The following is a 26,667-nucleotide window of genomic DNA, read 5'->3' as shown; positions in this document are numbered from 1 at the left end:
TACGTAGAAGCTTGTTCATGTATACAGAATGAGTTTTTTCGATGATTAATGAAGGGATCTCGGAAACTAGCAGAGTTGCAGCTTTAGGGGACCAATGTAAAGCCACTTTTGGTCCGCATCATTTAAATGAGATATAAATTTAAGTCTTTGAATTGCTTTGATAAGAATTTTTCAAACCAAAGAATTATTAAATGTACATAAGTTTTTAAAATGAATTTTTCAAACCTGGAAAAGCGGGATATTGTGGAGTGATATTTTTTTCTATGGGGAACACTAAAAAACGAAGTTTACAAAAAAGTTATGAATCAGTAGAAGATCTTAGAGAAGTGATTGAGGAAACTGTCGATATTATTGATGGACATTCCATTAAAAAAGCTACAATTTTGATTAAATTTTATTAAAAAAGCAATGCAATACATGTGCAAATAACAATGGAAGGCGTTGTGAACATCTATATTATTAATAATAAATTAGGTAATTAATAAATAATTGTTCATAAATAGATATTAAATTTTTTCATAATTTAAAATATTCTTATCAAAGCAATTCAAAAACTTAAATTTACGTCTGACTTAAATGATACGAACCGTCAATTTCAAACAAATGATAAACCAATATAAACGATTTCATGGCCAATTATCTTAAAATTGAAATATCGGATAAAAAGAAGACTCTCAAAAAGGTCCGCCATTTTGAGAAATAACTGTCTACTTATTGCTATCATTTTAAAGTTTGGAAAAACATCTTTTTAAATAAGTCATAATCTGCTATACTTCCCATAAAAAAAGTAAGTTTATGCCATATTTCAAAAATGACAGGCGTCAGAAAAAATCTGGTTAGCCTATCTTTTTCAGGGCAGAATTATCTAGAATATTCGTATTTACATAACTTCTCTAAACAAATAATTACACAGCTAAATCAATTAAAAGAAAACGGCAAAATTTTGTTTTTGCTAAATATCTAGTAAGTCATGGACTTTTTCAAGAAACCAAAAGTGGCTTTAAATTTGTCCCCTAAAGCTGCAATTCTTTTCCCATTTAACCGACTTCGTAACTCTGCTAGTTTCTGAGATCCCTTCCCTAATTATCGAAAAAAACTCACCCTGTATATTAAACCACATCTTGCCTGCAATCTTCCTTCCTCCTTTCATTTTCAACCTTCGTTCGTTTTACTGCCATAAAGGAATACTGGTTACGCAGAAAATTGCTGATAATATCGAAACGGTGAACATTATTTCGGACAGTTATTGTTACGCAAACATGTTTTTATTATACATTTGTAATATTTGAAAAAGTTTTCTTATATGGAAGTATGCTCTTTTACTAGAACGAACAGGCTTATCTGATTTAAATCAGTTGGCGTGTAATTCGCTTTAGAGCCAACGAACTGCCAGAAACTCTATAAATCCATGGACGCGTTAAAGCAATGCACTTGTTGAAGGGACGGGAAAAGCTATGGGTTAATAGATGATTTACATAATGTTTGAAGCTATGTATTGCTGCTGAAAGCAGTCAATTTGAAACTAATTAAGAACAGAGTCATTTTCCTAACAAGTATGGAATTTGATACTTTACGCTACGTGAGGATATTGATGGTATAATTAAACACGGTGTAACATATCGACAAGGAGGAATTTTAGTGAGCGATAGCACTCTGCAAACTAACAAAAAATGCTTATAGCCCCATGCTTGAAAACACACCATTTTCGATATACAGGGTAGTAAAATTTTACATGTTTTCTCATATTTTGGGCTTTTCTCAAATATGTCTAGAGATAAACTTTCGAAAATTCATACACCTATTTTCCTTAAGACTTTTTGCAGTAAAATGTCAAAATCATTGGTAGCCATATACAGGATGTAATGTTTCTTTGAGTCATGTTCTACTTTGTACTTTGTATCTTTTTTTCTACACACCTTGTATGAATTCTGATACCAAAAAAATTCCCTCTTCAATTCGTTAACTTTTTGATCTCTAGCAGTATTTTTGTATCTTTTGCCGTTGTAGAATTTGCAGAAATATCTATCGATGCAGATCAAGAAAGTATAGTCTGCATATTCCGGTCTGTAATATACGATGTTATGGCCGAGTTTTAGGCCTTTTAATAATTTTATTTTCATTTTTGACGTTGAAATCTCAGAAATTTAACTCAAGCTATACGTGAGAAAACGCAAAATATGAGAGCAAATGTGAAATTTTACCACCCTCTATATCGAAAATAATACGTTTTTGACCATGGATCCACAGCAATTTTTTAGTAGTTTGTCAAGTACTATCGCTCCCAGAAATATCTTCCCGATAATATGTCACACTCTGTATATCATAAATATTATAAATATTCTGTATATCGTAAACCCAAAATAGCTTGGTAGAAAATTAAAAGTAAAGACGGTTTTAATTGCACATAATTAATGCAGGTTTAAACATCTTAAACTGCATTTTTGAAAGCATCGCTTGAAACTCCGAAGTTCTTCGTTTAATTCGAATAGCAGTCGCTTATTTTCCTCAACGTTTCCACTTAATGTTACCAAACGTAATCTCCGAGCAGGAAGAAATTCCTGACAAATCCCCCGAGGTTAAACTAATTCCTAAACCAAACACCTGAGAAGGCGCTGAAAGTGTTTCGATGAATACCAAACCGAAACTAAATAAATTCTAAAACCCTCAATGTTGCTGCGTTTAGTGCGGATAAAGATTTGATTTGTTGTGGGAAATTCTGGCGATACGCATGATGTGGATCAAAGTCAGTCGTGCGCGAACCACATCCATGTGTAATATCGCGAAACTGCCAACCATTTGCGATTTTAATTAGCTCAATTTAATTAGCTGCAAGCCGGGATTGAAAATAATTCTGTCGTTTATTTGTCGGAACGATGCGAACGCGGGGAGAATTTCAAATCGGCTATAAATATCGAGTAAGTCAGTAGAGAATTTGAAAATTTAAGCCCTAAAATTAAACTCCCAAGGTAGGGCAGCTCCTTGTTTAACGAGGGTATCTTTTATAAAATCGGCTATTTAACTAGGAATTATTACTGACATGCAGAGAGAACTGGCCCAAACAAGGAAGATTAAACATTGTTTGTAGCATAATTGAAAGTGGTTCATTAAAAAGAGATTTTTCCTTAAAATGAGTACCCCTAAACACAAAAGTTTAAAGAGCCACAGGCACTCCAACCCTTCGCTTTGGTCTTATTTCAAATTCAAATACTCAATTAATGTAATTATTTTGCAATGGTTCCTTTTAAGTGCTTCAAAGAGAAGGAAATTTGCTTTTTAAAATATTGAATGTTTTACTCTGCTTTGTTTAATGGAAAAGGTATATCAGAGTACTTTACTCAAAATATTTATTTCTTCATAAAATCTTGTGAAGGGTTATAAGCAATGGTACGTTCAATATGTTCATAAGGGGCAACTTTACATGCTTACGCGAAAAAAGTAAAGTTAACATTCATAAGTAATTTTTAAATTTGAAGATCCCGTAACATTCAGATGATTCTGATAATATTAGTCAGAATGTCTTTATTGCTTAAAGCATCGCCTTGGAAAATCATCGAGTCAGCGTGCAAACCCACCTCGCATGTATTTCAGTGTGATTTAATCATGACTAAGAATTCTTCGACAATCCTCCCGACCCCACACCTTTTTGCGTAAGTAGCTCTAATTTTTCGAGCTTAAAAGCATTTTTTTTTAATGGAATTTCAAGTAAGTCCTGCAAAACACGGGTGCTTAAATAGAATTATAATTAGAGCATTAAGAAACGGCTCGAAGGAGGGACGTTTTTGAGTACCCTAGTTGGCCAATTATCATTTAATTAAGGGGCGGTTTTTATAGAAGGAAACTTGCTTTGAGTCTCACAACTCCAGTTTTACACAGAAATTCAGTGAGGAGAAAACACTCTGTCATTTAAATTAAAGGAGCATTAGGGAGTGCTTCCGGGACATCTTAATGGGGAGAAACCCACATGTTTACGAAACTAAAAATGTTGACAATCTTTTTAATATCCTGAGATTGAAGCTCATTTTGAGAGCGCTGAAAGTGCATTTGATACTCACTGAATTTAAATACTTCTTGTAGAGTCGTTCTTCACGGTTCATGAAAATTACAATAGTGATTTTTGAGTATACTTTTCAGAGCGTATATGAAATTGTACTTTCCTAACATCAACTGCAGACACAATAGTCTATGTAAATGTTAAAATTATGGGCATGGAAAGGTAGTCTAAACACCTCCTAAAACAAAAAAGCGATATCTATGTGGATCTAAATTTACTCCCTCCCCCCCTCTTAACTTTTTACTAATTATAATTTTTAAAAAATTGAAATGCAACATTAAAGAGGATAAATAATACTATCTTTTAATGTCCTACTATTTTTCTACATGTTGTTTACGTCATCATTAGGTCAAAATGGCCGATTTTTTTAAATTTTTACTTGGATCAAGTTTCAATTTTAAAAAATTATACCTAAAATTATACTCAAATTAAAAAAGTTATACCTTAAATTAACGATATTTTGAATGAATTCGTTTTTAAGAAACAAAGCTATAAATAGAAAAAATAAATGTAAAAAATACAATACAAAATCATTTTTATAATACATAAACTATAAAAAAATTTGCTTGTCGATAAGAAATTAATCTAATTAAATATTTGAAATGGGCACTATTTTACTCTTGACAATAATGTAAATCATCAACAAATTCCTGCCATACATTAACGAAGATTTGTGGGTTAATAGATCTGCTTCTGTAATTTAACGTTTTTATTGCACTAAAAAACCTATTTTTATTGCATTAAAGAATTTAAAATTGATCAAACTTGCAACTGCTCACAGAAAATTATGAGGAACATTTATGTGGTTTCAATGGTTAAGGGCGGCGGTTTTGTGGTTTTAATGAGCTACACTAGGCCATCGCGCCAAGCGTCTTTGCACAGGATAATACAATGGGATAAGATGGGATGAGATGCTGATGACCACAGGATAACGCAGATGGCCCCATGACGATACAGAGGGCTAGATAACTCCTGACATCTTATAAAAATAACCGAATACTGATCTGTAGGCATTTTTTTTATTTACCATATATCGCTGGTTCTATAAATAATAATTCTATAAAAAAAATAATTGATCGATTTTAAACCGTATTGCAGCATTAAATATAGTTTCGAAATACCGTTAATTTGAGGTATCACTTCCCCGATGTTTCAATTTTAAAAAATCGGCCATTTTGTTTTTCCGGTGACGTAAGCAATATTTAGAAAAATAAACAAGGGACAAAGGATAGTATTTTTTGTCCTATTAATGCTGCTTTAGATTTAAAAAAAAATAAAATTTGTTAAAAAGTTAAATGGGGCGTGGGGTGGGGGGGACAATTTAGAGCCGTACGGTATATATATGCAGGTACGGTAAGATGTGATGAGATAGGAATAGGATTGCGTTCATGGCTGGACTGCAATCATTGATTCACTTTGACGTCACTGCCAGGGAATTATTCTACTCGCCAGATCAAAACATTTGACCATGCATAAGGGATGAGAGCAATTTAATAAACCTCCTACTGCACTCTCCCACTTTGAAAATCGATACATTTCGTGGTTGTTTATTTTTGAACGGTCCAAGATTAATTGCTCCTAGTAAATTTTAAAAAGCGTGTTTTCTGGGTAATAAATGTTCGAAATTATGTTCACCAGTGAGCTGTCGCTGCCAATTTTCGGAACGCATGTTGACAACCCACACCATAAATTAAGCGACATGACAAAATTACTCCTCCGCCTGCAATCAGTAAACTGAATTAATAGCCAGTTGTGTGTTTCGAGCAGACCAATGGCTAATCGATGGAAACCTTTCTTGCTGCTCGCCATCCTCAAACTCTCATTTTTGACTGAAATAGCGAACAAGACTCCGTAATTCCTCAAAGCTCTTGCCCAGGATTTTATTATCTCGTATGTTTCAGGTACGGTCGGTGGGTGACCAGACGAGTGGCTTTAGCAACAATCGCCACGATATGGCTTCTAGCTGCCCTCATCTCTTTCGTCCCCATTATGCTGGGCCTCCACCGACCCCCGCAGCCCTTCGTAATCGAGTCGGGGGGCCAAAACTACCCCACGTGCGCTTTGGATTTGACCCCTACGTACGCGGTCGTTTCCAGCTGCATATCTTTCTACGTTCCTTGTATTGTCATGTTAGGTAAGTGGTTTTTATTTAACTTCTCCGAAGAGCCTATAGAACCCTATTTACATTACGGGTTGTTTTGTTTCGTTTAAAGGATCCAAACGTATAGAAGAAAATCCAATATTGCGCAAAGCCTAGAGCAATAAATTTTATATTGAACTTGCACTTTCCGATATCTCTATTTACTACACATATCAGGTCCCAGTTCTTATTTGCAAGCCCATAAATATATCGGTGTTTCCTTTTCAATGCAAATGATAGCTTAAGTGAGAGAGGGAAATTTGAGCCCCAGCGACCTTAAATCAACTGCTAAAACCGATTTTGTCTATTTTTGTCCGACAAGGGAGCAGAATGAACAAGAAGTTGGGTAATACATGTCGATTAAAATGAACGCTCGGGAATCTGTGCACGTAAAGGATACTTTCGACCTGGTTCGCACGCTGATTGAACTTTTTTGATTGAAAAACTTGGTAACTTGATCGTTTGGCTTGGAGTGGTGACATAAAATATCTAGAAATGTTTTATGTCATGCAAGATCTCTCCGCATGCAAGAAGTGGCCGTTAAGGTACCTTAAGTCGACGCTTACTGGCGGTATGGGGCACCCGAATTGGAGCACTCATTTGTGCATAACGGAAGCTTTCTGCGGAGTTCTCGTAAAAATTGAGTTAGTGTGTGGATAAATTGTTGAAAAAAATTATGAATAAGGTCATTTTATGGGATTAGTAGAAACACTATACGGGGTGCTTTTAAAACGTATTACTTTTAAATGTTAAGTTTCTGATATTTTTTAGCAAAGTTCCAGAAGTTCTTCTAAAGGTATTATTTGCACTGGGTACATGACTCAGCTATACCTTATCATAAAATGCATCATCATATATCCCCTCACCAAAGTAGCATGTCGCGTACTACACAGCAATACAAATAAAACTATTTCTTGCGGCCGGTAGGTTCCCTTGATATTTCCCCCCCCCCCCACCCACCTCCCCACTCCCCCTGCCATTATTTCAATGAACAGATGGAGGACAAGTTAATGCCGACAATTTGAAAATCAATCTGAAATATGGCGAATAGTACGTGAATCATTTATCAGGCTCGTGCCACAACGCACACAAATATACTATACAGAAATCGAATAGGACGTATTAGTTGCCCTCCCATAAATTCCGGTTTCCGGTGTTTTGAATAGTTCCGCAAACTAGATAAGTGCTTTTTGGCTTAGTGACGTATCAGTCGTTTATCTCAGTCGCGTTCTGCATATTGGCCCAATTAATTCTTGTCAGAAGTGAGGATGGTAAATTGTAATCGTTTAGTTTTATCCCTCCGAGATAAATCTGTCATATTTTTTAAATTTATATAGAGAATCGCTGAGCGGGGACCATTTTTTGATAGATTAAACACGTAAAATCCTGCAGCGCAAAGCGCAGCGGTGCTTTACATTTCCGACGAGATTTATTTTACACCATTTTGTTTCCTGCCATATGTTACCCGCTCAAGGAAAGATTATAAAATATGTATCTCTTTTTTATTGCCCAGGACGCCGTAAAGGGCACCAAACTTTGTAACATTTAATATCCAGTTGGCACTTCATAACAAAACGAAATATGACATACACTTTATTATACACACGGAGATATGCCGTTAGAGTGTTGGAGCAAAAGCGTGAGAACTTAAGCCTATTTTAAATGCCACAGCCTATCGTTGCGAAACCTAATTGGATACGACATTACCAAGTAAATTGCCCAATCAAAAAACCTATTACTGCGCGGTTTCAAGAGTAAGTTTCAAACCCATTGTAAATTAGCTTTATACGTAGATTAATGACATCCAATTTAAATACCTGGATAACGCAAGCAGAAAAGTAGAATTCATCAATGTTCAAGTACGTGTATTTGAAATTGGATTACTATTATTATTATAATTATTTAAATTAATATCTATAACAATAAATAAATTTTAATAATTCTAGATTTAATTGGTTTAGTTGGACTGAATTATTTATATTAGCTAATTGGTATAGCTCAGTTCCAATGATATTGAATTACAAGCGAATAATGATACAGGGTTGTCAGTAACTCCAAAAGATTCATTGAACCAGCTATTAAAGATCTAAATGGGAGGCAATGATAATTATTATTGCAACCCTATGTTCCATAAGCGGATGTGCCCACATACCGGAGGAAACCGGAGTGATTTGGAGCATGAATTCAAACCGGTCATACACATTCATGAACCGGAAGTGCATCGGATTCCGCGTAAAATGAAAGCCGCATGCCATGGTGCAGTTATAAGGAATTCTTATGTGTGCTCGGTATAGTGGAAAGTAATATAATCTCGAATAATATAAGGATGAGAGGGTGGGGGCAATAGCTTTCTTGTGTCGAAGATTCACCGATAGAAAATTTCTCCTTCGTCAAAAAATGTCTTCCGAGGGCAGAGAGTCGTTTACTTTATGATCTGCAAAGAATGGATGAATGAATTGCTTATTAATATACGTATTAGTTACAACATTTTTTCGTAGATTGCATTGCAAAAAAAATTTTAAGTCGTGCATTAATGGGAATCATTACTTAATGATTTTGTATATTTAAGATGTATTAAAGGAAACTCCTAGTACTCAGTTGACGAAAAACCTTATGTTTCCTAAAAATAGTAGGACCAGGAACACCTGGAAAACTTGGCGAAGAAAATGCAGTGTCGTTCTAATTCCTTATCTTTTGTATAAAAATGTCACCACTTCTCATATTAGACGGGAAGGGAAGGAGGTCTGGAAACATGAATAATTAAACTGTTCTCTTGTAATCATTTGTAATTATTCTTTGTTAACTGAGCTCCATTGTTCCCCAACTTTAAAGGATTTTCTATCATAAAACAAATCTGTCTGAAAACTTGACCAAACAACATTTATATACAATTTTCTCCCTGAACTTGAATCCAACCTTCAAGAATTCATTCTGTTTCAGGAATTTATTGTAGATTGTACTGCTATGCTCAGAAACACGTGAAAAATATCAGAGCAATCACCAGGCCAATTGATATACCCAACTCCACCTCAAAAAAGAAAAGCATAAAGCAGAAAAACAAAGCTCTGCATATTCACCTTCACAACCACCAAAGCTCGCCCTATCACGTGAGCGATCACAAAGCTGCCGTCACTGTAGGGATCATAATGGGAGTTTTCCTGATTTGTTGGGTAAGTTTCAGATAGCAATTTTTCCAATGAAACTGCACTTGAATTCTCTTGCAGGTACCATTCTTTTGCATCAATATTGTCGCAGCTTTCTGCAAAACCTGCATTCCAGACATAACTTTCAAAATCCTCACATGGTTGGGGTACTCAAATTCCGCTTTCAATCCCATCATCTATTCCATCTTTAACACAGAATTCCGGGAAGCGTTTAAGCGCATTTTAACAGCCCGGTACCCGGATTGGTGCAAGTGCGGCTATCAGTCGGTTTCCCTGAATAACGAAAAGTACGTTACTGACTATGGCACCAAAACCTTGGTGGTGAACGCGAGAAGGAACGGTTCCTTCGGTGAATTTTCCAGTGAACACTTGAGTTGTGAGTCGGTGAGGCAAACGAGGGTGAATTCCGCGGCTGACGTCCTGGATGAAGTCAGCGATATTTGACAGGATTACGATCATCTGCAGGACACTATGGTTTAGGAATTTGGAAGACTGATGATTCTAGAGAACCAACTTTATTTCTGGCGTAGAACAGTATTAACGAAGCTGCTGAGGAAATCATCATCAGCAATCTGTCTGAACTTCTGTTACTGGGTAGCTCGGAAGCATCAGTACTATATAATATAAAGGCTGACAATTTGTTTCCTTCTGAAGAAACATGTCCAAGTGTAAATAAATAATTTGAAACCATACAAGGTGAACTAATGATGGCTATACATTTGATTATTCTATTTTTTGCAGTACTGACTTGAAATTGTTAAAATTACTTATATAGATTATATTTTGCAAAATAATAGATCTACAGGGTAGTTCAAACTTCATGTGAAGTAAAATAAGGATGGGTTTCAAGAGATTCACGGTTTATAGTTAAATTCTAAATCTCTATAGTTTCTAAAGTCGTTAATATTCCATAAAACGTAAACTCAGTCGTAAACTCAAACAACTTCGCGGTCAAGATTACAGTTAGTTCGCCCTGTATACTAAATGTAAAATACTCGGTTGACCAAAGATCTCTTCAAAAATGTGCTTATAGAGAAACATAACGAAGGTTTATCTGTTTTAAATTCTCTACATTGTTGATAACATTTCTATATTCTTTCAAGAACGTAATTGGCAGATCAGTGTCAAGTTTTAGTTACCTCAAAATGTTTGAATTTAGAGCCTTTTATGCAGTAATGACTTTTTTGGTAGGAGGGATTAGAAGAGAGACTCGATCCGACGTCCTTCCAGTTCAGAATTCAATAACAAAAATTAGGAAACGAACGGCTGTGAACACACGATGGTCCTGTGATCAATCACCCTTAATAATACGTTCAAAAAGATCACACAATATTTTTTACTTATCCGAATTCATAGTGGCATAAAAAGAGCACTATGGTGGAAACGTATTTCAGTCTTTTCTGCTGTTCAACGAGGAAAAATGATGAATGAATTGTGCATAAGAGTAAAAGTTTTCTTTTCAAACTGAATTAGCATTGGTTGCCTGAACAGGAAAACCCCTTCTATGCATTTAAAACCATCGAGAAGAAGGCTGCTATAGGACGGCAAACAAGTGGTCGTCAGTATTTTGAGGGGAAATTCTCCCAATCCAAGACTTGAAATTAAGTTTCTAGAGAAAACAACAGACAATGAGGCTCTAAATTCGAGCATCTTCTTTACAGGATAACAGTTAACTTACTTATGCGATTAAATCTTTCTTATATGTGATATATTTTGTACCAGCTTCGGTTAACTTGTACCTAAGTAATGAAATATTGTACAGATCCCTAAAAATTCCGTAGCAAACTGTTGACATAAGTGATAAAAGAGGTAAGTTAGCGTAATCTCACTTAAGGCAATTAACAACGAGAGCGAAGAAGCACAACACGATTATTTTATTTAGTGAAGATGTATTTACTGTTTATTACAAATATCCATGTTTCGTTTCTGAACGCAAAACAACAATAACGAAAATTAATTAATAGCCAAATCACATTATATTGTATCACTTTATAAAGGCCTACGTTTCATAACAACATGTGCAGGGTTTTCGTAAACTGGCAATTTATGCAAACAACATTGTCGGCGATTATTGACATAACGCTGCAGCAGGAACAGTTGCCCAAAGCTGTGTAAGCAACTATTAGAGTAATAATAAGTGCAAATTTTCCATACAATTCTAACTATATAAGCAGATCATTTCAGTCCTACGTAACCAAGCAGTAGCAAGAGACTTGAAATGCCAAAAAATTCTACTGTGCATACCAAGAATATGCTTGGACGACATTTGTCCTTAAGTATACCTCGAGGTACTATAAACCTACGTAGAACAAGCAGAAAATTTCGAACTGACATAGATGGTTCAATTCCAAATGGATCGCTCAAAAGATGGCACAGGAAACAATTTTTGCTGCATAGAGGACAAGTACTACAGTTTAGTTGACTTCATCGATAGCTGTGAAGGTCATGAGTTTTTTCGTTTTATTTTTATTTCGTATTGTCCACAACATATTTGACAATTTACGAAAACATTGCAAAAAGATTTGTTACAGGGTTGTACAAAAGAAAGTGGCATGTAAATAAACGTATATAAATATAACTGTCTATAGAAGCTCTCCAGAGCAAATAAGACATATCTTAGCGAATAAATATCTTTCTTTTATACTATGTACCTACTTGTAAATATGTATTACTTGGTCTCAAAAAATGAATTTCACTTACTTAAAAAACTATTTTCGTCTACCCGGTAGCTCCCGAGTGGTTAAAGTGTACAATAAAGCTCCTTAATGTTTTATACCCTTGGACTGGAAACATGCAAATATTTCATTCGTCTGATGATAATTATTGTATATAGAAAAATATAAATCGATATTTGATTTGAATATGTTTCATTCCCGAAACTGTCTCAGTATTTAATAAGAAAGTTTCCTAAAAGTGCTGAAGGCAAGAAGCCTAGAAACGAAAACTGTCGATTTCTCCGTAACCTTCATGTAAAAATTTCTTATCCTAGTTTAACAACTCCACTGCAGCAATTTACTAATTCCAGTTAATCAACCTTACTGGTTAGACAATAAATAACTTATTAGAGGCTGCTCTCGTAAACCAATTTATAGCACGATCCAGCTTAATTTAAAGTTTTGTTGTAATTAAGCCTCGTCTTAACTATCGAATCGAAAATTGTTTCGCAAATCGCGTCTGATTAGAAATCAATATAAAGTACACTCAAAGGACTATACAGGGGCTTATAAATTCGGTTGTTGGTTAAATGGACGCAGAATTGAAAAACATCCGGTTTTCTTAGTGAAAACCAATTTTTGAAAAAACTACAGAACCCTCGTTTTCATCCTTGAGTGTGATTCGAGTACCAGAATTGCTATACTTACACAGTGAATTTTTAAAACTCTAAATTTTCTAGTTTGTAGCTGTTAAAGGTCGTTGGTATTTATTGCCAACAAAGACAACAATAATTGCAGATTAGAAATTGCCATCTCCTAAGGGAAAACTGTCTCCATTTTAATACCTTCCCAATCTGCGGAATAATTAAGGAAGATTTAAAAGCAACCAGGGGGGCATTAACGGAATTTAAATATTAATTGGTGATTTATCGGTCTATAAGTGAGATTAGTTAATAATTTTATTTAAGGCAGTACGCAGGGTGAAATGTCTTAAAAACAATTCGGAAGTTATTGTTATCGCAACCTTTATCCTGCATTAATAACCTCGATCTGCTGAGCAAGATAGCCCTTTTAACATTCCATTACACAACCTCTAGCAAAACCTGACATAGATAGGCCTACCTAATCTAGACTATTGGACCATGTAATATAGCGATAATCCTTATCAGCTCTGAACATAGAGGGTATTAAAATAGCTCTAATCAGAGCCCTGCTCCCTAGGGCCACGAACACGGAATCGGGAGTTACTATAATTACAAATTAATGCCTACATAATTTAGCAAATTAAGGTAAAATCGTCCTCTCAGGAAGTGAGGCCCATTAATCAACTTTTGCAGGCCTGAAACTTTGGAACGGATGTTGGGGCCGATTACTTTTGCTTTTTATCGCTTTCCCGGTTGTATAATGATGCCGAAACTTAATCGAAACTGTCATATAAAAGCCTGCGGAATATTCCCTTTACGCCACTTCCTGATGAACTTCCCCAAAAATTTGTTCAGCTACGTGAAAGCGTATTATTTTGATATGCGTTTCTTAATGAAACTACTTTCAAATGTAATTTAATTAAGTCAGGCATTGAAAAGGTGTATTCGGCATAAGCGACAAACTGTACAATAACAACACAGGTGGTGTATTCATGATATAATTTTGTTATATAAGTAACCCTGCAATATCTAATAGTGTTTTCTCTTGGCAAACTAGTTCAACACGAAAGCACTTATTACTGGAAAACTGTGTAGTCGGTGCAAACTCGAACAATTTCGAAAGAACGTGAAACTTTGCACTATACACTTGCAGAAGTTGCACATAATGAAATTACAAAGAATGATTGGTGAAACCCTATCTTCAGACAGTATAAATTTCTTACAGTTTACGAGATTTTGAAATTTCTTACTATATAACGCCAGGAGCAGGGCCGGTCTCAGGTAATCTTGCCTCCTGAGTTATATTTTTAATCACTACTCCTGTACCCAAAAAAAAAAAAAAAAACGCCGACGAGGAAAGTCCACCGCCCTGGACCGTTGCCCAATCTCGCCTCCTTTCTCCCCTTAAGACCAGTATCAAGTAGGAGTCAGTCGATTACTATCTGGCCTGGCAAATTTTTATTACAGTATATCCAAGGAGATTGACTAAATCTAAACAAAATAAACATTTCTCTTTATTCAGTGCCTTGCATGTAAAGTTGTAGATTTTGGTTGATCGGTGCTGCAAATCTTGATGTTATCTAAGTAAGAAAATAAGTCTTGCAAAAGTTAATTTCTTATTAAATTGTCTGTGAATTGCATGTTGAAAACACGTAACACCTTTGCTAATACCAAATAGAATTTTTTGAGCCGATATAACCGGCAAAAACCTCAAAAAATGGGTATAAATTTTATCATGTTCATTAATTGGAACTCAATGGATGATAATATGCATTGCGAAGGTGGATTATACTGAACATTTCATGGAGAGTGAATTTATTGACTGTCTGAGAGTAGTCAATCACTAATCATCTTCATTAGTGATTGCTAACACCTGCGCCTGCCAAGCATATTTAGTTATTTTAATGATATCCTCGTTTAGAAGTCTTTGGACTTCTTGTTCTATACATTTTTCATCTGGACTGAATATCATTTACAATTTACGAAGCGATTCAGAAACAAAAAGGCAGGTCTCATATTAGATATTGCTAAATTATATATGTATGTTCAGAATAGGCCTTGCTACACCCAATACCGGCCTTATGGGGAGGCGAGCTTGGGTGACTGTCCAGGGTGGTAAACCAGGAAGGGTAGAGGGCTTTCCTGGTCAGAGGTTTTTCTTGGGGATAGGGAACGATGATTAAAAAATTCACCCAGTGTACCAAACTTCCTAAGGCCGGTCCTGGTTGCACCAACTTCTAGCCCACAGTGCTTCCAATTGTCGTATCCGGAAACAAATCACCGCCCACATGTCAAGTACTAAAACGTGGTGGCCATAGAAATGTTCATCTTCCCAAGCAAAAACCATAAAATTCTTCTCTTTATTTGGTTTGCTTCTATTTGACTCCAATTTATTTCAATTTAAGTCATTGATTTGGACAACGCAGATACAGTAGGTACGTGAGCAAGTAAGGCGGCTGATGTATGGCTACTTCTGTTATATCTATGAGACTGGCAAACTTTTTTAAAATCTCAATTTTTGTTATAGTTATGACAAATAGAGCTTCGTGCAGGACTAATGTTTCGTGGAGGCTTATTACCACAAGAATAGCATTTCTGCACAAAGTTGGAAGCAACGAAAAAGCTTTAGGGAATAAGGCTATAATTGAATTATCGTGAAACTAATAACAACAGCGTGACAAAAAAAAGGTAAACAAGTACGTGATAACACTAAATAAATACAGGAAATATCTCGAAGTATAAAAATTGAGCTCTTCTCTTACTCTCAATATTTATTTCAGAAAAATCGAGCAATGGAAAACCATTTTTTCTTAATTTTAATACCAACTGAAATAATCTATATTTAAAACAAAAAATATCCTCCCTGTACTATTAAATATAAAACTGAGAAAATATAACTAATCAGCATTATTTGCGGTTTTGTTTTAACAAATTGTCCTAGGTTAAAAAATAATTACAACTAGATAACTATCTGCAGTCTCGACTATTGAAGCATAATAAAGGCAACGTGCTATTGCGTTAAATTGTGCAATATTTCAAGACAAATTTAAACTACACTATTTAAAGGCCAGGCAGATTATCTCACTGATGGTACATCATGGTACATCGCACGATGAACAAAAATTGAAACAATTTTATGGCTCAACCTTACTTTAAATACCTCTTACTTTATCTTAAATCGTCCAAGAACCCTGATATTTAAATTTAGATCTCAATGAAAACGAGATAAACTATTGGTGCTTAGCCAAATCAGTTCACATTTATACTCATTTCTAGACAGACGATAACAGATTGTTCCTCGGAATGAACTTTAAATTGTGTTTAGTGCTATTAGCCGTCATAACAAACAATTGTGCTAGTGGTTTAAAATTGTTGCTTGTGTTTCCTATACCATCAAAAAGTCACTATTTTCTAGGAAATGAGTTAGGGAAAGGTTTGGCGCGGTTGGGAAATGAAGTTACCATTTTGGCTCCGTTTGAAGATAAAGATCCACAGGCAAATTACAGAACATTGCTGCTAGATAAGTTAAGTAAGCATTCAACTAGTAAGTAAGGATATAGCTAGTCCATTCCTAGGAAGGAACGGGATCAACCATATAATAACAAAAAGTGAAAAAGGCCTAAACATTTTTGACTATAAAAAAACTGGCATCAAATACGTTTCAAGACCAAACCTTGAATTGTAATTTCTGGTTCTTAAACTGTAAACAAAAACGCAAAAAAATCAATTCAAACAGATCCAATCATCAGACATAAAGCAATTGAGCACGATATACCATTATACTTGGGTTATTTACTAAATTAATAAAGGCACTATAGAATGTCTTTAAAAAGTCTATTCAAAATTCTACGACGGACAATTTAACACAATTTACCTTAGTCCAAAAGTGGACGATTTTCAAAATACAGCACGCCAAAGTAAAGATAAAAAAAGGAAAAACATTAATTACTTCATGCATAATGATACGATCTCAACACAATGTCGCTTGGAGAGGTTTTTACGAACGAGAAATCAGAATCCGTTTACATTTTCGATGTGCATTGCAGTAACCGTTGTCAGCGCTAGGTGAACTCTCTTTAAAGGGGCATAACTTTTTTATCACCCTATATAAAATTTATTTATGACTAAATTTGTGTTTTCCTACATGTTTTGCAAAAAAAAGGTGTATTGATACAAGTCCTTACGGGCATCCTTCTTGAGATATTTGAAGTTTAAAGTTCCCTGCATGTTTTAGTTGAAACGAAAAGAAATCAAGATATTCAATTAATCTTCAATTCTTATAATTTTTTTAAATTCTCATGTTTTTATTTGGCTATACCAATTTTTTATTATTTATTTTGCTGCACTGTACGAATAAATATGTACTTTAAAGTTGTTTTTCATGACATACAGCGAACTTTAAACTTCAAATATCTCAAGAAAAAGTGCCTGTCGGGACTTGTATCACAATACCTTTTTTCATGAAATAGCAAAAAAAATACGAATTTAGTCATAAATAAAGTTTATACCGGGTAATAAAAAAGTTATGCCTCTTTAAAGAGAGTTCATCTAGCGCTGACAGCGCCCTCTGCAATGTACATCGAAAATGTAAACGAATTCTAATTTCTCGTCCCTAAAAACCCCTCAATGCGACATTTTCTTCAAATAGTAGAATTACGAACGAAGTAATTAATTTTTTTCCTTCTTTTAATCTCCACTTTGGCGCCCTGTATTTTGCAAACCATTTTCATTTAGATTAAGGTAAATTGAGTTAAATCGTCATGTTTTCGCCTCAGAAATCTATGACAGAATTTTGTGCAAACCTTTTAGAGACATCCTGTATAATAACAAAAGAAGACCATTTAAAAACCTTTTAGTAGGGATTCAAAATATGAAGGCTTTCTTTTAAATTTTACATATAGAGCTGGAATAAAATAGTTGATAGCTTGTGAAGACTACTATTATTTTTCTAAGTATTTTCTGTTAAAACCAATGCATTTTCACATGCGCTGGAACCATTTCTGGAAGCAGTTATTCCACTCATTTGTTATTACAGTCAAAATTAAGTTTTTGAAGGCATTGACTGGGACTTCTGGTGACTGCAATCTTTGACCATGCAGTCCGTTCTTGATTTTCGGAAAGGTAAAACAAATATTGGGGCTTAGATCGGGACAGTACGGAGGACAGTCTAAAAATTCGGCGTTTTGTTGCGTTAAAAATTCCATTGCCTTACGAGATGGGTGCGAACTTGCATTGTCATGGTGGAGGATGATTAATCGTTTGAGGTTGGTTTCTCTAAACTCAGCGATAACAAACAAATAATTGTATTATAACAGTAACAGATCTTTACTCTTGCAGGAGAATCGTTGCTGCATGGCCTGTTTTTGAGACAAATGTCGCGATCATCTTTTTGAACACACTTCGGGAACAGATGACTTTTGTTGGTTTTTCTTCACCTTGGAACACCCAAATAGACGACTGGCGTTTGTTTTCGGGTTCAAATGAGTAAATTCGCAATGCATCACCACTGACTATGCTGTACACGTTTTTTAGAGTTTCCTGCATTGAAGTGGTCTAGAATTTTTTGACACCAATTAACCCTAACTTCTTTCTGTTCTTCGGTTAACAGATGCAGTACCCAACGGAATACTAATTTTTTTACAGCCAATTTTTCGTGCAAAATTTTTTGAATTAAGCCTTTGAAATCCCCAATGATGCCTTAATATCGCAAAATGTCAAATGTTAATTTTCCTTGGTGCGCTTGCGCACAGTTTCGACATTTTCCTGGATTACTGCCGTTTTTGAAGCACCTGCCCTTGGATCATCGCTAAAGGCAGGTTCTCATTAACAATTTCACATGATTCAAGAACAGTGAATATACATAGTCCATAAAATATCAGTGTTGAAAATGGCTTATTGTATAGTATACGGTATTATGTGTAAATATTTAAAAAACTTAATTAGAAACAGGAAATATAGAAAACCTTGTCGTTGGTAAGTCAGACCGTGGATCTTAAAACGGAGATACGAAAGTGCTTCAGTAAAGGTGTTAGTGGAATTAGCAACAAATAACTTAAATGCCTACGAAACCAATTTAAAAATGAGTGAAGACAAATTTAAAGCACTTCTACAGAAAGTGTCACCTTTTGTACAGAAAAAGAACTTTGTTGAGATATCCTCTTCCAGCAAAATTAAAATTACAAGATTTTTCACGAAAATACTTAAACATTAACTTCAAAAATACACGTGTGGATTTTCAATGGTACCGAACGCTTGTTCTCACGGTCAACACGTGTATAATTTTCATTGAACCAACTCTATAGATCAACGAAAAATATAAAGACCTTTCATAGACAACAAATACAACACATACAACAAAATATTATTGAGCAGTATTATTAAACATATGTTCACATTAACCTCTTTAATTTCAATAGCATAGATTCAAAGATATTGATCAATGAAGTTGACTAATGAGAACCCGCTTTAAGACTCATCCATCCACGTTTGAATTCTCCGTACCAATAAAAAATTGTTGACCGATATGACGTTTCATTGCTGAAAATAGAAACCAACTCGGCGAGAAATTCTTGTTGAGATAATTGTCTTCGAAAGTTGTAAAAAATAATTGCGCGAAAACTTTCTTGATTTAATTCCATTGTTCGAATAAGCTGTCAACTTAGAAAATTCACTGTATCTACAATACTATACATATCGCACTGAAACTTTGGATTTAGGTTAACTAAAGATTGAAATTAAGTTTGATTAGTGTCATTTGAGTAGCGCCGCCATCCAAGTACCTGTAGGCAAAACTTAAAACCAGACACATGTCTTGAATAAATTAATCTGTTATCTATTGTGTGGATCATATGATTAATACTAAATGAAGGGTCAGCCGTAACAACGTTGTATGTAACAAACACACTGAACGACAGAAATTAGAAAAAAATAATCTGCAAGCACTTGGATAACCATGTAATCTTGATAAGTGGCCAATGTATTTCAATGATAGTGGAAAAACGAGATATGCATTGAACCAGTAAAATATGTAACGAAATTTGCAGATATAGAAAAAAAATCGAAAAATTAAAGTATCAACGTTGTATATTCTTGTAACTTACAACATTGTTGCGCGTCTCAAAATGCACTTAAACAAAATACGTCCTTGCAAAAGTATTATTACATTAGAACTCAGCAGTTAACTTATTATAAATTGCGCAAATTTTAGAAGAATATAATCATAATCTTGAAGATTTTTAAGTTTCTTACGTTTAATTGACAATATGTTGTTATAAGTTTAAGGTAAATTTTCGTATGATATATTGTAGATAGTAAAAGTAGCCAGTTTTTTACGATTATGCAAGGAAAATGTTTTCCATGGTTGTATTACGTTATGAGATTTTCTTATTAGAAAAGTGGTAGGGGCATCTGCAGTGAGTTGCAGCCATACTCCTTCGTTAACTTTATATTTGGGATCTTTCCACATACTTCTCCACAAAAATGTGGAGTCTCTAACGAATGTCTGATGCATCCAGGTCGCTTTAAAAGGATTTTTAATTTTAACTTTAACAATAACATCAGTCCACTGCTCTGGCTCATAAATAACAGACGATTTTTTTTGCCTTTCAATGTACGAAAAGTTCCTGTCACATGGAAAAAAACTGTGACCAGTGGTTAAAATTTTTTTATCTATTTGGGTCAAATACTATTTTAATGTAATAAGGAAGCGGAACATAGTTATCATTTTCCAGTTATTAGTTTAACCGACACACAAATCAAACTTTTCTTTCCCCATCTGGTTGCAAGGGCTCGAATCTCCGCCAGAAAAAGCAAAAATATGGATACTATTTCTGTCGATCCCTTACGAACAATAAGTTCATGACAGCATCATTGTTGCGTGGTCTGCAGCATCGTATCACATAATTCTGCGTAGCTAACCTATAGCAGAATGTGTAAGTGTGAGAAAATGTAAAACTTGTCGCAAATCGGTTATTCTTACCAACTTCTGTGTCAGCCTTTAAAGTTTTGTAACCTGCATGAGCTTTCATGTATAATAGTTGGCTCTCTGTCATAATAGATCGTTTTTCAATCCCATTTTCTACAGTACACAATTTTATGTAAAGTTTATGACAATATCCGTAGATTTCCGAACGAGGGACGCCAAATCTTAAATTAAATTTGCTTTTAAACACAAAAAGTATGTTTTAACTGATATTTGCATATTAAAAAAATTTTACAAAATAAATCTATGCATCTTCAGTAAATTTAACTCTGATGGAATGCATTTTTATATGGTTCAAACTGACTATAATGGCCTTCCTGTGCACGACGTTGACAAATTTTGCTATATCCATTTGTTGAGTTTTTCTTGAAAGATTGTCGTGCTTTCCACGTTGATCGGTTAAATCAATATTCTCCTTTACCTTACTGACAAGATATTGAATTCTTCTTGACGTGATTCCCAATATTTTGTAGACAGGTGTTTGGCAAACCTTCACGTTTTCCGCTGAATATTTTACAGTGCTCTGTTTTCTTGAAATATTTTCCGAAACTTTCCTTCTCGCAGGTTCTGTAAAAAAGTTTAGAAATTAGGTTAGAGTAGGCAAATACCGAGTTTGAGCATTATAATGTATGCTTCTAAACACTTGTCTATGTCTTCCAACAAGCTGCTGAGAATTGCATCCTCGCCGACATCGACCTATAGGCTCCTAAAAATGTCAATGAATATCTTCGTAGCCTATACTTACGACGTACTAACAACTCCTTTCTGGGGACGAATAGTATCTATTATTTTATTTCTCGATAATAGGTACTTCTCTCCAGCATCCCTGGATTGTTTTCTAACAGTTTTCTTCCACCTGTTTATATTCGCGTGTCTTTTTTACCTCTATTTAAGTGAAAAATGCAAACCGGTGACCCTTTGGAACTCCATTTTGATGTCCATAAAGATGCCGCGTTGACACATGCAACGTTGTCACATAGAACGGTCAAAATAACTACTTCAATGACTGTAATCCGTTTATTACAAAAGCAGACTGACGTCATCACACAAATGCCACGCAGTGTTGCCAAATTTGACATATTTTTGGAGCATCTCGGATTAAACTGAATTTTAATAGTAATAAATATGTAAATAAACATTATGCAATAAGTAATGTGAAGTTACCTGAGGTTACTTCAATACTTTTTGCTTAAAATGGGTTAAATAAGTTTAAAAAAGCAATAACATATTTTTTATTTAATTTCTCTTTAATAATTTGACAAAAAATCACTTTCGTTGCTGTCGCTATCTTTATTCACATTGATAATTAGGGGTAGGAATTCCTCTCGATCCAAAATGCGCTCCCTTTCATACTACTGATTAGTAATTTTGTCATTATATAACACTGTTTTTTTTCATGTAACATATTAAAACAATCGATTTCCGTATTACCATCTCAATCAACATGTCGATTATAGTAATATTTCCAAATTGCATCCAATTGCATCCAATTGCATCCAATTGCATTAAAAATGCAATAATACGGTAAAAATTTCAAGACCGTATTCCCATATTTTTCTCCTAGATCTAACCGCATTTTTGAAGGTTTATTCCTTCAATATAAATGTTTAAAAAACCAATAATATTATTTTTAAACTTTATGTCTCCATAACAAACAATGCCTAAACGTTAAGTTTTAAACATATTTGTTAAATATCCAATATTTGTGTACACAGCCAATTCTCAGTAATGGATTTACTTCGTGTTCCATTTGGTATTTTTTCTAACAGTATACTATGATATGAAACATTGTCAATAATAATAACTGATGGTTCAGTTAAATTATACAGGGTGCCCATTTAACAGCCTCCCGGACTCCTGAGTTTCTTTGTGATTTGATTAAAAAAATCAATTATGGGGATGTAGATAGAGTTAATGAAAGTAAATGTTAAAATTAGTGACAACTCTACAGAACATCCCAAAAAAAGGGGTATCATAAAATGTAATTTTTTTAAATAGGACCACCTGCATTTTTTCACATGATAGAATCCTCTCTTGATGTTGTTAGTTTAAAGATTTTTTACTCTGCGATACAATAACTTGAAGCTGTGACATTATAAAAGAAATTTTAGATATTTGCAGTGCCTCATAAAAAAATTTATATCGCAGTTAACTTAAGTTAGATTTTGATAATTTTAGGATGGATTTTCACGTAAGATCACCTTATCAGGCACGAATACTCATTTAATCAAAAATACATACAGGGTGTTCACAATGGCACTTTCATTTTCACTTTTTCAACTTAAATTTTCTTGTTTTTTTTTTCAAATAGAATGGTATGCTTTTTATAACGTAGGAGAGGAAATTCAATTTTCTTCATTTTAGTATAAAACAGTATCATATTTATCTTAAATGTTAAAAGAATTATTAATTATTTCAGGAAAACTTATATGGGGATATCCCAAGTTAAGTACTGAAACTATACGGTGTAAGAACATTTCTTTTACCCAGTTTTTGGAATCAACTTTTCAATTTTAATATTATAGAATAAACTTTGCTTTCGCACAGCAGTTAAAGGCAATAAAAAACCGTTGTTATTTCATAGATTTGTTCTTAATAGAACAGATTTTAATGTAAAGCAATAATAAGTCGAACAAAAATAAACTTAAAAAGAACCGAAAAACAAGAAATGCACAAAAGACAAATTTCGTGTTCAAAATTTTGATAATTTAATATTTAAAGTTCCCGAAAATATGCGTCAAAGCCGCATCAGGTTGGCCCGGAAACGATGTAACAAGACACGCAAATATTATTGCAACAAACAAAAATAAAGCTATATTTGTTGCTTAGCAACAATTAATTCTCATTTGTGACGTCAGTCTGCTTTTATAATAAAGGGACTTTAACATTTCAGAACCCTGGTTATTGACTGTAACAACCTTGCATTTACTGTCACATTCGTATATCTCCATACAACGTTTTTCCATGTTAACCCCGCATTTCAGCAAAATGTTATTTACAACGTTGTTACGAGCGACCCTTCAAATAGTAAATGGCTTATTCAACGCCCTAAGTTTACAGCCCCTACCACCGTCTAACAGAAACAATAATTTTTCAGCTAACTCTACCGAAAAACGTAATTTGTTCGACATGGAGAATATCTCACCATATTTGCAAGTTTTTTTCCTCTACGTCATGGGTTTTGAGAAGATCATGGAAGCAGTACTGAGTCACCCGAAAGTTCAAAACTTGCTTAAGTCAGATCAAACCTTTGATGCGGTTATTGTGGAACAGTTTTTGGATGACGCCCTTAAAGGGTTTGCCGACCATTATAATGCCCCTTTAATTATCTTTAGTACGATAGGGCCTAATGTGTGGATTAACAATTTGGTGGGCAATCCGTCAAACCCTAGTTATATACCAGATGTGTTCCTCAATCTAAATGGAAAGGAAATGTCATTTTATGATAGGGTGTATAATTTCCTATTTGCAATATACCAAGATACCATGTTGTATCAGTTCTTTTATCCAAGGCAGAGCAAAGTTCTTCAAAAGTACTTCCCCAAAGCGCCTCCATTCGAGCAATTGCAATACAATGTCTCTTTAGTACTAATAAACTCTCACGAGAGCATTTATGAGGCAGTGCCCCATGTCCCCAATATGATCGATATAGGAGGGTTTCATGTGGGCGCCCTTAAAGGATTACCCAAAGAACTTAAAGAATTTATGGACAATGCCAAAGAAGGAGTGATATATTTCAGCTTAGGCTCCAATCTAGTACCATCGACTATGCCAAAAAACAAGAAAGATATTATTTTGAAAGTACTGGGCTCGAAGAAGGAGAAGGTGCTCTGGAAATGGAATGAAGACCAGCTAGAAAACCAGCCCAAGAATGTCATGATTTCCAAATGGTTTCCCCAACAGGAAATATTAGGTATGTATTTATACAGAATTAAATCGTTCACTATAACCAACTAATTTCTTCATAGCTCATCCAAATTGTAAACTCTTTATAAGCCATGGAGGATTACTCAGCACTATTGAAACAGTACATGCAGGCATACCTATACTTGCTTTGCCAATATTTGGAGATCAGAAGATGAACGCCATTCGAATAACTCAGAAAGGGTTTGGGCTTAGCATTGCATTCTCACAAATAACTGAAGAAAGTTTAGGAAACCTTCTGAATGAGATTTTAGAAAATCCCAAGTAAGTTTAAGATTTAATGTTATCAGCATATAAGCTTCATGAACTTTAGGTATCGATCATTGGATTACTGATCCCTTAATACAAAATAGTCAATCTTGAGGCTTCTAAACTTATCTACCCGGTCCACAAACTAAACTATTCCATTCCTTATCAGTGATTGCAAGAAGCTGTTTTACAGAATATGATCTATCTCATGTATACAGGGTGAATCTTAACTAAGGATTTTCCTTTTAAAACGACATAGACCTCAAAAACTATGCAAAATTTTTGTTATATTTTTTCGAAATCTCAAAAACAACCGAAACATGCACGTTGAAAGTTTTAATAAATAACAAAACCTTTAATTATCATTCTCTCCGGGACTGGCTACAAAAATCGTTCGAAATTATCGCCATTAGATTCATTTACACAAATCGTCGTTCGCCTTATCCACGATTCTGTATATGCAGTTCAGAACAGATCTTTTTCCTCGAATTATTTCTGCGGCGCTTTCTACCCGTTCACGTAAATCTGCCACTATGTTAATTTCAGTCATAAACATCAAACTTTTCCCCTAGATAAAAATCATATGGATTTAGATCTGGTGATTTCGCGGACCATCTTATTATTCCATTGCAACTTACGTGTTAAAAAGTTGGTTATTTAAAAAATCCCGTATTTCGTTTTACTTTTTATCATATGCGCATATTTCGGTTGTTTTTGATATTTAGGAAAATTGTTACACAAAGATTTTGCCTAGATTTTTGAGATCTATGTCGTATTAAAAGGGAAACACCCATTTAAGATTCAGCCTGTATACACTTAAAAGATCTTGGGTTTTCGGTGGGCCATAAAAAAGTTACCAAGCCTTTCATAATTTTGTTTATTTACCTCAGGGTGTTAGTGTTGGCCATAAAACATCGAGAAAATTTAGGAGCATAACTACCTAGGTGACATTAAGGCTCAAAAACGCAGAATTTTAGGAACTGACAAATTTTTACTAATTCGTAAGATTTGCCCAAGATAATTATTTGATGAATGTCCGTCTTAAGGGGTTATAGGAGAAATAATTTTCGGCACTCGTTAGGTTATCCTGATAAATATTCTTTGGCGCAAATTCTTTCTCTTCTTCAGATACCTTCAAGCCGCCAAAACCTCTTCAGCCTTGTTGCACGACCGTCCAATGACCCCAATAAAAACTGCGGACTATTGGATTAAGTATGTGGTAAGACACAAGGGGGCACCACATTTAAGGGTGTCGGGGGTTTACTTACCTCTTTACAAATACTACATGATCGATGTCATTGGTGTCATCTGTGTAACGTTCTTTGCAATATCCCTCCTAGTTGTGTTTGGATTAAAGAAGTTGATGGGAATATATAGAAATAAAGGTTGCACAAATAAGATTAAAACGAAAAAGAGTGATTAGTATATTGTTTGTGATTGTTTTAATAAATTTGAAAATGCTTTAAAGAGTATCAGCAATTCTCCCCACTTGAAATGTTATCTATATTACCTACAGTATTTAAACTAGTAAGTACTTTTAAAATAGAGGTCAGGCCTATACCTACCCGCCTCCGCCATCTATAGGCGAAGCTCTGAAGCTTTAAGCAAAAGTTTCAAGTTCACTTTTGGTCGCGATGAAGTTGTAGAGAACGTAAATCGATAAGGCAGATGTATGCAAGAAAGAAGAATAGAGGGCTCTGCAGGCAAAGATCTATATTCTATCTATCTATCTATGTACAGGAACGATAAAAGATAATTAGAGATATTAAATTAGATTATTAAATGGAATGTATTATTAAATTTGTTAGTTCGACAGTTTATTACTTCTAAAAGGTAGGCGCTCAAGTTAAGATTAAGAAA

General features: G+C 34.5%; 2 protein-coding genes across 2 annotated transcripts in view; both read left to right on the top strand.

Moving 5' to 3' along the window:
* Positions 1 to 10,157, top strand: part of LOC136409806 (dopamine receptor 1-like) — a 112,511-nt gene extending 102,354 nt beyond the window's left edge. Inside the window, exons 6-8 of the mRNA XM_066391598.1 lie at positions 5,953 to 6,185; positions 9,132 to 9,361; positions 9,416 to 10,157. Coding sequence (XP_066247695.1) covers positions 5,953 to 6,185; positions 9,132 to 9,361; positions 9,416 to 9,799 — 847 coding nt within the window. The 3' untranslated portion in view covers positions 9,800 to 10,157. The remainder of the gene's footprint in view (positions 1 to 5,952; positions 6,186 to 9,131; positions 9,362 to 9,415) is intronic.
* A 5,726-nt stretch (positions 10,158 to 15,883) lies between these two features.
* LOC136409805 (UDP-glycosyltransferase UGT5-like) lies at positions 15,884 to 26,245 on the top strand. Its single transcript, XM_066391597.1, has 4 exons — positions 15,884 to 16,182; positions 23,732 to 24,547; positions 24,603 to 24,822; positions 25,936 to 26,245. The coding sequence occupies exons 1-4, from the start codon at positions 15,957 to 15,959 to the stop codon at positions 26,228 to 26,230; spliced, it is 1,557 nt and encodes a 518-aa protein (XP_066247694.1). The 5' UTR covers positions 15,884 to 15,956; the 3' UTR covers positions 26,231 to 26,245.
* The last annotated feature ends 422 nt before the right edge of the window (positions 26,246 to 26,667 follow it).

This window comes from Euwallacea similis, chromosome 7 (assembly GCF_039881205.1).
Source record: "Euwallacea similis isolate ESF13 chromosome 7, ESF131.1, whole genome shotgun sequence".
Lineage (NCBI taxonomy): Eukaryota > Metazoa > Arthropoda > Insecta > Coleoptera > Curculionidae > Euwallacea > Euwallacea similis.
This window is presented reverse-complemented; position numbering and strand designations above follow the sequence as displayed.